This window comes from Nannobrachium achirus (genome assembly GCF_963921795.1).
Source record: "Nannobrachium achirus genome assembly, chromosome: 12".
NCBI lineage: Eukaryota > Metazoa > Chordata > Actinopteri > Myctophiformes > Myctophidae > Nannobrachium > Nannobrachium achirus.
In genome coordinates this window covers 66,095,990-66,110,124 of record NC_137832.1, presented here as the reverse complement: position 1 = coordinate 66,110,124, position 14,135 = coordinate 66,095,990, and the positions used below count along the sequence as shown (strand labels likewise).

Here is a 14,135-nt window from a genome sequence, read left to right as displayed (position 1 = left end):
ATTAATTTACAAGTTATCAGTAGCCGATCCCAGCTGGGATAATATAATTGCAGAATGTAGTACACGTACTATCCACTAGAGTGTGCCCAACGATAAGGTCTTGCAGTCTGGACTCAGGCTGGACAGCATTGTGGTCCATAATGGCTTCCTATGGAGCCGCCATTATGGCTCCCGGTCCGCCGAACGGGAGCCATCCTGGAGCGAGTGCACGTCGTGCACACACCATATACACTCGTTTTTGATCCTGAGTGACCACTCTGTCAGCCTGCCATTTTTTTCCGAATGAAAATCCGTCTACATATGGTAAAGTTTGATAAGAAAAACGTCAGCTTTCAATGCTATGGAAAGGCCCATGCTTTGTTATGGCCGAACGACTTCCGGGTTACGTCATCGATGATGTCATTTCCAGCGCATTTTTGTAGCTTAAAGCTATACTGTGTAAGATTCTCAACTAGTGGTCAGTAGCCATATAGCAAACCGCGGTCGCGTTCGCGTCTTTCGCCCGTTTTTCGTACCTTCACACCCCCGCGTCTGCCTCCACAACGCCGAGAGCTATCTTTAGAGGGGTCCCTGGTTCCTGTGCGTTCAGGCATTCCGGAGAAACGGACTACTTCACCCTGCCTGGTAGGCGAGATTACCTTTTGAGTAAAGAGACACACGGGTGACTACAAATATGGCGACCCCACTTCAAGATGCGCTGTGATTGGCCGGTAGTGTACCATGTGTGCATGATCGGCGATGTGATTGGGCAACGTATACACAACGTATACAGATGATGCAGATTACGTCTTTATGGCGCGAAATCCGGTCCACGGCCAGGATCATAGAAAACATATAAAGAGAAGGCTTCAGAAGCTGAAAATAACGGAGTGGGTGTTCTAAAACTTTAGCGATTTAACAGTTAGGACAATTTTAAGATTTGTTTTATAAAAAAAGTTACATGGTACAACTTTAAGCTTATATGAACCTAGAATGGTCATTTATAGCTCAAAAAATGTCAAAAAAATACCAAAAAAATCAGAAAATGATCCCCAAGGCGACGTTTGGCGATCTGGCTCGCTGGGCTTCCTCAAAATGGCGATGGAAGGCGATTTGGCTGGCTAAGAGTTAATCTACACAAAGCTTTAGAACATGGAGGTACGTATGACCATGTTGGACATTAATCTACACAAAGCATTAGAACATGGAGGTACTATGACCATGTTGGACATTAATCTACACACAGCGTTAGAACATGGAGGTACTATGACCATGTTGGACATTAATCTACACACAGCTTTAGAACATGGAGGTACTATGATGACCATGTTGGACATTAATCTACACAAAGCTTTAGAACATGGAGGTACGTATGACCATGTTGGACATTAATCTACACAAAGCTTTAGAACATGGAGATAGGAGGTTTCTGCCCCACAGCAACTGTATTCTGTACACTGTATTCTTTACACTGTATGCTGTGCACTGTATTCTGTACACTGTATTCTCTACACTGTCTGTTAATTGAGTAAAGTCATGTTAAATCTGCATTGTGATTCCTGCATTGATGAACACCCTTGGCTCAGTAGTACTGATAATCAGTGGTGGAAAAAGTACAATACTGAGATGTAGAAATACTCTTTTATACTCTGCAAGTAAAAGACTTGTCTGACATCATGGAGTTGTTCCATAATGGAGTGATGTTGGACAAGTCCAGGTGTGCACTGGGATTTTGTGTCAACCTCACATTGCAATATATTCAACAAATAACATTATAATTATCATTGTTTTTATTTTTTACTATCAGTCCGTACTTAATAAAACTTGCCAAAGCTTGCTATTTTTGATTTTTTTAATTTAATTCATTCACACACCGACGGCAGGGGAAACCATTCAAGGCTGAACTTCAGGACTCTGAGGGAGCCCGGGGCTCGAACCCTGGTAACCTTCTGTTCCCCTGGCCTAGTGGCCTCTCTAGCTTCTGATCCACCGTCACTACCCCTGGGGGACTGCATAGTGTGGCTATGATGTTTGTAATAAATATTTTACCAATGAAAATAATTAACAAGAGCTTGTTATCAAATAATTACTACTTTAGATCCATTGAACACATGCAGGGTCTATTTTGACATTTCCTGAAAAGCAACGTTTTTTGGATGGACGTACAATGTTTCCACCCGACACCGTGTCGACTATGTGAAAAAAGAATAATCGGTGGCAATGTGCACAATAATAGATGGTGCTGATTGGTCTAGCATGGAAAAGACTCCAAAACTCACACACATATGATTATGAAATATGAATGATTTCATATGAACCAATTACATAAATCACTACAGACACAGAGCTCCTCAACAACGCATTCCAGAAAGCAAACAATAAACATAAACCCATGAACAAAACAAACTGAATATCAGCACTTTGATAAATCATCTATTTAAACTATTAGAGCTATTTTTAGTTATTTTTAGTTTCTTTATAATCAGTCGGATGCAACTTTCCTCTTCTACCCTGGAATTGCACGCACTTTCCTGCTTTTAAGTCCTGACATTTTTACCATTGAGCTAATAGAGCCAGCTTGCTTGCTCAGGGGAGAAATGGAATCTTGACCATAAGGCCAACATTTGTGTCAGATGGCCCATATATGGACGCTCCATATGGCCCATATATGGACGCTCCATATGGCCCATATATTGACGCTCCATATGGCCCATATATGGACGCTCCATATGGCCCATATATGGACACTCCATATATGGCCAAACAGAATTAATTTGCAAATCCAGACTGCTGACCATCATCACCTGGATATCCTGATATACAAGATCACAACACTGACCTCACCAAACCCCGTATTTAGTTACAGTTCATTCGGACCCCCGGTGGGGCCCAGACCCAACATTGAGAAACAGTATTCTATTTATTGAGGACAAGAAAAGAAAAAGGTTCTTCAGCCATTATCAGTCCAATAACACAATAACGGAACAATAACACATATTGGCATGCCCAGAGGCATGCTGGGATGCTACAATATTTACATAGATAATCACCTGGGCTTTATAAAAGGAGGAACTTTGCCAATATTTAATGTAAATCCTATTGGGCGCCTGAACATATGACACATTTTGCCAGCTTGTGCTGGAAAATCGCCGCCAGCCTATGTAAATATGTATAATAATTTATGTAGGCTGGCTTCCCAGCTGTGTTTGCATGTATGCTTAGCCTATTATACGAGACTTTGGACTTTTGCCTGTGAAGTGGCATGTGAATATTGGTTGTTGGGGTACTGAGGATAAGGTTAGAAATAACTTCAGGGTTAGGCATAGTTTTACTGAGGTTAAGGTTAGAAATAACTTTAGGTTTAGGCATAGTTTTACTGAGGTTAAGAATAGGTTTTGGCTCTGTTTTACTGAGAGAGAAAGAGAAATGATGTCAAAGCACGTCGGGTATGATAAACAGCAGAGGATCCAGGTGGTGGAACCGTTGACGTTCCAGCACAGTGTACCAATTACCAATGCTTCAGTGGGCAATGGGTTAGGGTGGGTTAGGGTTAACCTAACCTAACCTAACCCTAACCCTAACCCAATTACCAATGCTTCAGTGGGCAATGGCTCCAACCATCCACCGTGTTGCTAGGCAGACTACTGGGTGGGTGGGGTTTGGCGTTCAGAAGTTCGAACGAGTATAGAATAGTTTTACCTTTGTTTGAACTTTATTTGATTCGGCGAGCCCTGCCGAAGCCCCAAAAATGTTTGGCGTGATCTAACTCTAGCTGCAGCCTGAACCATCTTCCACCAGGCACAAGAAAAGAAAAGTAAAAATACATCAAAATTGTACTTAAAGGAGTAGTGCATTTGGCAAATGCACTTGGGTCCCCATCCAGAATCAATGGGGGTACATTTATTGTAATCAAATTATTGTTTTAGGAATGCGACAAAAAAAAAAAAAAAAAAATATATTATTGAGCTCAAGTCTCCATGGCGTGAGTAATCAATAGAAAAAAGATATATATATCATTTTGGGGGTGAACTACTCCTTTAAGTACTTTACACCACTGGCATGCACCCTAACCCTAATCAAAGCTGAAGGCATTGATTTGTCACTGCAGTGATACAGTATGATACAGTATGATACAGTATGATACTGTATGATACAGTATGATACAGTATGATACTGTATGATACTGTATGATACAGTATGATACAGTATGATACTGTATGATACAGTATGATACTGTATGATACTGTATGATACTGTATGATACTGTATGATACAGTATGATACAGTATGATACAGTATCCCCCCTCCCTACTGTGAACCGGATCCCATCGTTCATTTCAAAGAGCCGTTCAAAAGACTTGATTGGTTTGTGAACGTCCCACCTCTGTTTTACAGCTGTAGGGTTAGGGTTGGAAAGTATAACATTAACATATAACAATCTCACCAAGCCAAGCTGGTCAGGGCTTGGCTGGTGAGATTGGTGACTGTTGGGCTCAAAGTTCATCTCTGCTTCTTGTGGAAGTTTGATAAATCCACTCTGTGTCTCTTAAACGCCTCCACAGGAGCAGCAACATGCCCAAGACCACAGCCCCCCAAACACCCTGCGGTGAGTCTACAGGACATGCTTTAATATTCTCCTGTGCGAGCGCCGTGTGTGTGTGTGTGTGTGTGTGTGTGTGTGTGTGTGTGTGTGTGTGTGTGTGTGTGTGTGTGTGTGTGTGTGTGTGTGCGTGTGTGCGTGCCTGCGTGCGTGCGTGCGTGCGTGTGTCTGTGTGTGTGCATGTCTGTGCATTTGAGACAATTAAGGCTGGAAAGAAAGTGACGCAAGTGCTGTAGGCAAACATGAAATCGTACAAATCGAGGGAAAACGTTTTATTGAACCCTCTTCACCAAAAATAGACGATCTACAAGCTCACGAGGCGTCACGTGAGATGCGCTGTGAAGTGTATAGATCTGCTATTTCACCCCGGAATAGGGACTTTTTTTTTTCTCCCCCTTTTTTCACATTACCAAACAGCAGTGTTTAGCAGGGTCACAATATACTCATAATGTGTGTTTAAACTGACATCCATTGAAAGGTGGGAGAAAAGTAAACTCAGATCTTTGGCGGCTGCTTCCTCAGCTTCTTGATTTGACATTTAATAGCGTTCATAATATTTCATCATATCGTCGTTGTCGGGTGAAAACCTTGTATGTCCAAAAGCATTCGTTTTGTATCTTTCATTTAAAAAATGAACTAAACTAGTGAAAACAGACGATATACAAGCACACAACGCCTCGCGAGTGCGAGGCGTTGTGTGCTTGTAGATCTGCTGTTTTCACTACTTTCGTGTGACGGCCTTGTCTGATGAAGCAGAGCTTTACTTTGGGAAAGAACGTACAAATTTGAAACTTGGAGATACGAGGTTTCCTCCCGACAACGACGATATCTTCTTCAAATAAATGTTCTGATCTCCATGTACGACACATCTTAAGAGTTATTGAGTACACAAACATACAGTACAGCACAGTACAGTACAGTATAACACAGCACAGCACAGTACAGTACAGTACAGTACAGTACAGTACAGTACAGTACAGTACAGTACAGTACAGCACAGCACAGCATAGCACAGCACAGTACAGTACAGTACAGTACAGCACAGTACAGTACAGTACAGCATAGCACAGCATAGCACAGCACAGTACAGTACAGTACAGTACAGTACAGTACAGTACAGTACAGTACAGTACAGTACAGTACAGCATAGCACAGTACAGGGCCTCAATGGAAAAACAAACCCCCAGGGCTTTTTGTGTTATGCTTTTGTTAGCTTATTAAATTGTTCTTGCTGTACAATCGCTTTCAAATCATTTGAAAGCGTACAATCGAGCTGTTTCTCCACTGCACTCCATTAGAGAGATCCCGTATAGGGTAGAGCAGACCACTTCTTCATGTCGTCAGTGTCGGGAAGACAGAGTCAAGGTCCATCATTTATTACTGCGAGGCGTTGTGAGCTTGTGGATCTGCTATATTTGGCTAAAGTTCTCAGAATATGGACGCTAGGGTTCAAGTGGTTAAAATAAAAAAGGAGATTTTTTTCCTATCACACAAAGATTTGGAGGACCCCCTGTAGTAACTCTGACCTAGGGGTCCCGGACCCCCTGTTGAAGACCCCTGCTCTAACTCGATGGTAAAATAAATTGTGGCTTTAATTGTTCACATGAAAGCTAAATTAAAGCAATCCTTGTTTACTTATGTTACACGGTTTAATATTAGCCTACATTTATTCACACAAAGTGGTTCTGCCTGTTTGTTTTAATGTTGATTTTCCAACCAGAGAAAAACCAACCAAAGAGAAAGGAGTGGAATCAGTGTTTATAGCCAACATGCATCACAACCTTCTGAACCACACTAAACCTAAACTAAACCTTCTGAACCACAATGAACAGTTTTTATAGCCAACACGCTGATCATTTCCTGAACATCAAAAGGTTTTTTTTACCACCAACCTTCTAAACCACACTAAACCTAAACTAAACCTTCTAAACCACAATGAACATTTCTTTCTGATCAAACCGGATGGGAAAAATCCCTTCTGATTGACGGCTTTACACAAAGGCTTTTGATTCTGATTGAGCCGTCATTCTGAATATTACTATTATTATTAACCCTAACCCTAACCCTAACCCTTACTGTTAACATTAAATGTCCATGCTTTAAGGTCCAACGCACGGCCGTCATTCTGAATATTACTGTTAACATTAAATGTCCATGCTTTAAGGTCCAACGCACCCTCTTTCTGAATATTACTGTTAACATTAAGGGTTAGGGTTAGGCTTTAAGGTCCAACACACTGTTAACATTAAATGTCCATGCTTTAAGGTCCAACACACGGCCGTCATTCTGAATATTACTGTTAACATTAAATGTCCATGCTTTAAGGTCCAACCCACCCTCATTCTGAATATCACTGTTAACATTAAATGTCCATGCTTTAAGGTCCAACGCACCCTCACGGGTTAGGGTTAGGGTTAGGGTTATAGGGTTCTGAATATTACTGTTAACATTAAATGTCCATGCTTTAAGGTCCAACGCACCGCACCCTCACGGGTCCATTTGGTTCTATTTGCACCTCCTCTGAGTCAAATGAACACTGAGGATTTTACTGTGTATCGTTCCAGTCTAAATATGGAACTCGTGGGACGGTATGCAATAATAATAATTAGTATTTGATGACATAATGTTTTATGTAACAAATGACTGGAGTCTGGGAGCACGCAGGTTATCTGAAGACCATTACGGGGAGTGTGTGTGTGTGTGTGTTGTGTGTGTTGTGTGTTGTGTGTGTGTGTGTGTGTGTGTGTGTGTGTGTGTGTGTTTGTTTTCTTAGAGCTGCAGTGCTTCATGGCAGCATGGATTATATCACTTTGCTCATTGTTAAATGCATGGCTGACTGAATCTGGTGACTCAATTATGCCTCCCAACAAAGACAAACACTCAAGCATGCAGCAAGTAACGGACGGACGAATGCACGCACACACAGATACACACGCACACGCGCACACACACACACACACGCACGCGCGCGCACCCGCACACACACCCCCACAGAGGAATACGGATAAATACGAACACATCTGAAGACACAAACAGGCCTACAGTATGCATGTTAGCGGTGTGCATGCATGCACACGAATGCATGCACACACGCACACACGTTAATATGGATTGATACGGACATGTCTGCAGACACAAAGTCACACACACACACACACACGTGCGCACACACACAGTAAATGCAATGAATGCACGCACAAACACAAGCCACAAGCCACACACACACACACACACACACACACACACACACACACACACACACACACACACACACACACACACACACACACACACACACACACACACACACACATACACACTAATATAACTAATATACCATGACTTTTCTGGAGTGTTTTTTATAGCTTTTTATACCTGTTTATTTCTTCCATACCATTCTCCTAATTCTCCGGGGCTGCGGTCGGTAATGCGTTATATTGTTGCATTTCATAAAAACGATCCCCGCGAGGAATGTCTATATCTCTTCCAGCTGCGGCGTTATGTTGTTATAATACAAGTCACACTGGCACAATATTGTGCTTTAATTCCTCCAAGGCCTGGTCTTGGTGCGACGGCGAGAGACTTTGCACAAAAGTTTAATTAACAGGTTTTTAGTCACAGTCTGAGCCTTGAGAAGCTGAATGATTAACAAATCAATTAATTAACCATTTCAAATTAACGCAAACAAACAACAAAGCTTCTAAATACGCACACAAACTGAAGTCGATAGGCAACAAAATCTTATGTATTAGCGTGACACACTCACTGACGGACGGACGGATGGACGGACGGACGGACGGACAGACATGAGGTGGACGTTTTGATACTAACTGCGACCTGGCGGTCGCAACAACCCCTGGGGGAGCTTGGTGGTCCGATATATATATTAATAATGAATTCCGTCCTGTGCTAATTCCATCCTGAGCGACCTCGCCCTCTGCGCGACCTCGCTGGTTAACTCTTTAACCATACGTCACATCGTTACACATTGTGAATTAGCTGCTATTTAAAATTAAACACACAAATCATGACATTGTGTAGCAGAAAATATTTTCAGATGAGGGGTCCGACGGATCTGTACTAATTTGGGGGTCCTTGAATAGAAAAGGTTTGAGAACCAACCAAGTTGCTGCATACTGTATATACAGTAATACTGCATACTGTATATACAGTAATACTGCATACTGTATACAGTAATACTGCATACTGTATATACAGTAATACTGCATACTGTATACAGTAATACTGCATACTGTATATACAGTAATACTGCATACTGTATACAGTATACAGTAATACTGCATACTGTATATACAGTAATACTGCATACTGTATATACAGTAATACTGCATACTGTATATACAGTATACAGTAATACTGCATACTGTATATACAGTAATACTGCATACTGTATATACAGTAATACGGCATACTGTATATACAGTAATACTGCCATCTCTAATCATGTTCCAACTGGTATCACGTGGTGATAACCGGTGATTATCAGGGTCTTCATGCTCAGAGTGAACGATAAGACAACAGATAAACCTTATAGCCTTGACAACCTGCAAAAGCTAAATGTAATTTACATTTAGAGGCCTAGAACATGTTATGTAGACCAATGGTTCTCAACCTAGTGGTCGGGACCCCCAGACGGGTCCCATAATTGTTTTGGGGGTCCCCAAATGTATAGCTAAATGTTAACATTGTTTTCTCACTCAACAGTAAACAGACCAACACACAGTATAAGTGTATACGGAGTATCTGCACATTTCTAAGGAGATAATTTAAGGACTTTTTAGTACTTAAAAATGACTTAAGTTAAACATTGGCCAAATTGTCCAATATTAGAGGAAGACATTGTGAAAATAGCAGATCTACATGCTCACAACGCCTCGCAACAGAACTGTGTTATACAAAATGTAATGCCTCAACTATTTGAAGGGGGGGGGGGGGGTCCCCAATTAAAATATGGTTATTTGTGGGGTCGCAGCCTGAAAAGGTTGAGAACCACTGATGTAGATCGATGCATCCTATTGTTTGTATAGCTTCAATTAACAGGTTTTTATATTTTTATATTATATTGTTTAGACTGATCATGGTCATAAACGAATGCTCCACTTCACCGTACAGAAGTGTCACATCAAAGTAGAGAAAATGTCCGATCTACAAGCTCACTGCATGCTTGTGAGCTTGTCGATCGTCTGTTTTCACCATTTTGACATGTTTTGATTAAATACTAATCAAAAACAAACGGGTTCAGACATACAAGGTTCCATCATCAGCTCACCACAACCTTTGTGTGCTTTTACTTTTCTTTGCCAGCTTCCTTAACTGTCTAATTAACAGTGGTCTACATAAGTGCAGTACTCAAGTAAATGTACTTGGTTATTAAGTAAACATTTTTGAGTATCTGTACTCTAAAATGTTTTTTTTTTTTTTTTTTTTTTATATTTGTTTTGGGGCTTTTATGCCATCCAGATCGGGAATCGAACTGGCGACACGTTGTCAGTTATCAAAGCCTAAGTGATATGGTCCTGGACCGGTAGGCCAGCGGGCGCCCCTGTACTCCACAAGGTTTTTTGGGGATACTTCTCACTTCTCACTCCGTTACATTTCATTTCAAAGGCAAATATTAGCAGTACATTTCTTGGAAGGGAACAAAGTGTATTATTATTTGAGTCCAGGAGCCCCAATTAGCCCAGTTAGGAGTTGAGACAGCAAGGTGTGGATCACAGCACAGGTGTGGAGGTGTATTTTAAATGTTGTGATTTACAGAAGGAACAAGAAGTCTCACCACACGGTGTGAATTTCCTGTGAGGGTAAAAAGAAGAAGGGGAAAGTGGCGATCATGGATGAAAACCTGCACAGTGCAATCTGGTGGTGTGTCGTCATGAACCAACGGCTCAAATGACCTGGTTATTTTTGGTAAACGAACGGCTCAAATGACCTGGTTATATTTGGTGAATGAAATGAACTAGATCACTTCCCAAAAAGATCTGTTCAGTCCAAAGCCGTGGGAAGTCATTTACTGCAGGGTGGGATGGGCTGACTCCTCATGCACACGTGTGAAGCAGTTTTGTTTGTGTTTTTAGGGGGGATTTTAATCTATTTTTAGTTTTTTTACCTAAATTTAACAAAATCAAGAACTTTCCCTTTCCACACGCTGTGGACAATGTGGAGACAAATAGTCTAAAATGACGCACACGTGGCCACAACAGCACAAAGGATTTCTTGTTTACCAACATTGAGAGCCTGTTTCATATAATCATTCAGATTCCAACAGATCCCCAAACCTGTTGTTTTCTGTTCATTCCAACTCTGGCTGGTGGTGAGACGCTCCGAGCGAGACATACTTCACCCCGCAACGGCATGTGCACCGAGAACAGCTGACATACAAGCTCACATCGCGTAGCCCCTACCACCCCTACCTCCCGCGGTAATAGTTCAGTCAGCTCAGTTGCAAATGTGTGTTTTTTTTTATTTTTTTTAAGAGAGACTGTTCACTATTCCTCTTCCTCAATTGTGCGAGCTGGAGGGTGGAGGGAGGGTGGGGGGAGGGTGGGCTAGGGGTGACAGACGAGAAGGGAAAGGGATTATCGTGTTGGGACCGGTCCCGGTCTGTCAGTCAAACTATCTCCCTAATGTACAAACGTACAAAAAAACAACAACATTATGAATATACAACTTCAGGCTAATTTAATAGGCAAAATAGATATACAGCAGGGGCGTCAATTGGGTATGGCAGGGGTATGCAGCTGCCATACCCTGGGTCCAGGGGGGAAAATAAAAGTTACTTTTAAATATAAATCCAGTTACAGTAAAATAACTACAAATGCAACATTTTATAAAATGGTCACTTTAACGAGGTATTATAATTATATTCTCCACACTTATTCTCCCCATCTTGACAAAATGTTATATTCCCAGGTTCCGCAGGTCAGTCAAGTTTAGCTGCACTTGAACAACCATTCCAGGCTGCCATATCCAGCCCAAGAAACCGTAGAAACGGGGGGAAAAAAATAGAATGTACTTCTTAAAATAAATGTATCATGCCTGTTGCTAAGGTATGGCAACATGACTGGTATCTTACCAGTCATGTTGCCATACCTTTGCTTTTTCTGAACTGACGCCACTGATATACAGTACAAACTGTAGCTCACAATGTGTCGCCATGTGAAGCATTTGGATAGATTTGCTCTTTTTGTTGTTCTACATGTTGAATGTTGCCCTGCTAATCCAGGTTACATTCTTTAATCCAGGTTACATTCTTTAATCCAGGTTACATTCTTTTTAAATCTAAAACTAACAGTGAGCTAATAAAAACTAAATCAAATCTACAAGTCATTAGTAAAGAATTCAAAAAGGAACTTGAAAACCCGCTTTAAAAATGAATCAAAGCTAAGATGAAATTAACATAAAAACTAAAAGAAATATTAAATAAAATAAAATTAATATATGCAAACTATATAACGTTGTAGTGGTGATGTCACTTTGTTAGGCTTGACATGCAGTCTTTAAAGAGTTAATCATAATTCATAATTCATAACTCATAACTCCACTGTTATGAGCATGAGGAGATAACACACACGCCCCTGACCTGCTCATGAACTCATGCACACACACACACACACACACACACACACACACACACACACACACACACACACACACACACACACACACACACACACACACACACACACACACACACACACACACAGCTATAAAAAAACGAATAATAAATCACATCAGAGAACCGTGATGGTGTGAATGTGTGGGCTCATTTCTCCTAATCCGTTTTATCTCCATGGCCTTTAATCACCTTTAATCACCTAACCCTAACCCTTTAATCACCTGCTGTACCGAGTTCCATTCAACACTCTCTGCACTGCAATGTGAAGCCCTCCGTACCCATAGAAGGAAGTGTGCTGCTAATCATCATTTATATATTTGCATATTATTTTACCTTGGTTATGCCTTCTGATAGTTCTAGTAAAGGCAGCGGTATCAGTGATGTGGCACTGCTTCATCAGTTTATGCCCATATATAGTGTTCTGTAGTTAGATAGATGGATGAACTAACTGACTAACTGTTGCAGCCTTTCTCTCCCCTGTGCTCTGGGCAGTGGGCAGCAGACAGAGGTGTTAACTAACTAACTAACTAACTAACTAACTAACTAACTAACTAACTAACCCTGTTGCACCCTCCTCTCCCCCTGTGCCCTGGGCAGTGGGCAGCAGACAGAGGTATTAACTAACTAACTAACTAACTAACTAACTAACCCTGTTGCACCCTCCTCTCCCCCTGTGCCCTGGGCAGTGGGCAGCAGACAGAGGTATTAACTAACTAACTAACTAACTAACTAACTAACTAACTAACTAACTAACTAACTAACTAACTAACTAACCCTGTTGCACCCTCCTCTCCCCCTGTGCCCTGTACAGTGGGCAGCAGACAGAGGTATTAACTAACTAACTAACTAACTAACTAACTAACTAACTAACTAACTAACTAACTAACTAACCCTGTTGCACCCTCCTCTCCCCCCCTGTGCCCTGGGCAGTGGGCAGCAGACAGAGGTATTAACTAACTAACTAACTAACTAACTAACTAACTAACTAACTAACTAACTGACTAACTAACCCTGTTGCACCCTCCTCTCCCCCTGTGCCCTGGGCAGTGGGCAGCAGACAGAGGTATTAACTAACTAACTAACTAACTAACTAACTAACTAACTAACTAACTAACCCTGTTGCACCCTCCTCTCCCCCCCTGTGCCCTGGGCAGTGGGCAGCAGACAGAGGTATTAACTAACTAACTAACTAACTAACTAACTAACTAACTAACTAACTAACTAACTAACTAACCCTGTTGCACCCTCCTCTCCCCCTGTGCCCTGGGCAGTGGGCAGCAGACAGAGGTATTAACTAACTAACTAACTAACTAACTAACTAACTAACTAACTAACTAACTAACTAACCCTGTTGCACCCTCCTCTCCCCCCCTGTGCCCTGGGCAGTGGGCAGCAGACAGAGGTGTCCCCAGGCCAGGGACCTGGAGAGCCTGGCCCCCCTGGTCGCGTCCTGCGAGGAGACCCCCAACCCCATCCCCACCTCCATCACAGGCAGGATCCCCTCCTGGATCAACGGCAGCTTCCTCAGGAATGGACCTGCCAAGTTCGAGTTCGGGGAAGACAAGTAAGGCCATCCTCCAACAACTCTATCGATGCAAAGACACCCACTTAAAAGATCTTGTGTGTAATTGTGTTGTAGCAGATTCTCACTCTGAAGGTGAAAAGGTAATTTCTCCCAAGAACAAGCAGTCGGGCTCTTAACTCTGAGGCTAAAAGTACATAGGAAAGTTACATAGTGCAGCTTTAAGTCATACTAAGAGCATTCCTTCTCTCATTCTCTCTCACACACATACCTAACATAACCCTAACCCATACATACCATACCTAACATAACCCTAACCCATACATAGCTAACATAGCCCTAACCCATACATACCTAACATAACCCTAACCCATACATACCATACCTAACATAACCCT

General features: G+C 41.8%; 1 protein-coding gene across 1 annotated transcript in view; it reads left to right on the top strand.

Annotated features, from left to right (window-relative positions):
- Positions 1-1,655: 1,655 nt before the first annotated feature.
- Positions 1,656-14,135, top strand: part of LOC308295803 (carotenoid-cleaving dioxygenase, mitochondrial-like) — a gene marked incomplete at both ends in the record, with an annotated part of 62,463 nt that continues 49,983 nt past the window's right edge. Inside the window, 3 exons of the mRNA XM_080738852.1 lie at positions 1,656-1,696; positions 4,542-4,585; positions 13,602-13,779. Of these exons, the coding sequence (XP_080594978.1) occupies positions 1,656-1,696; positions 4,542-4,585; positions 13,602-13,779 (263 nt within the window). The remainder of the gene's footprint in view (positions 1,697-4,541; positions 4,586-13,601; positions 13,780-14,135) is intronic.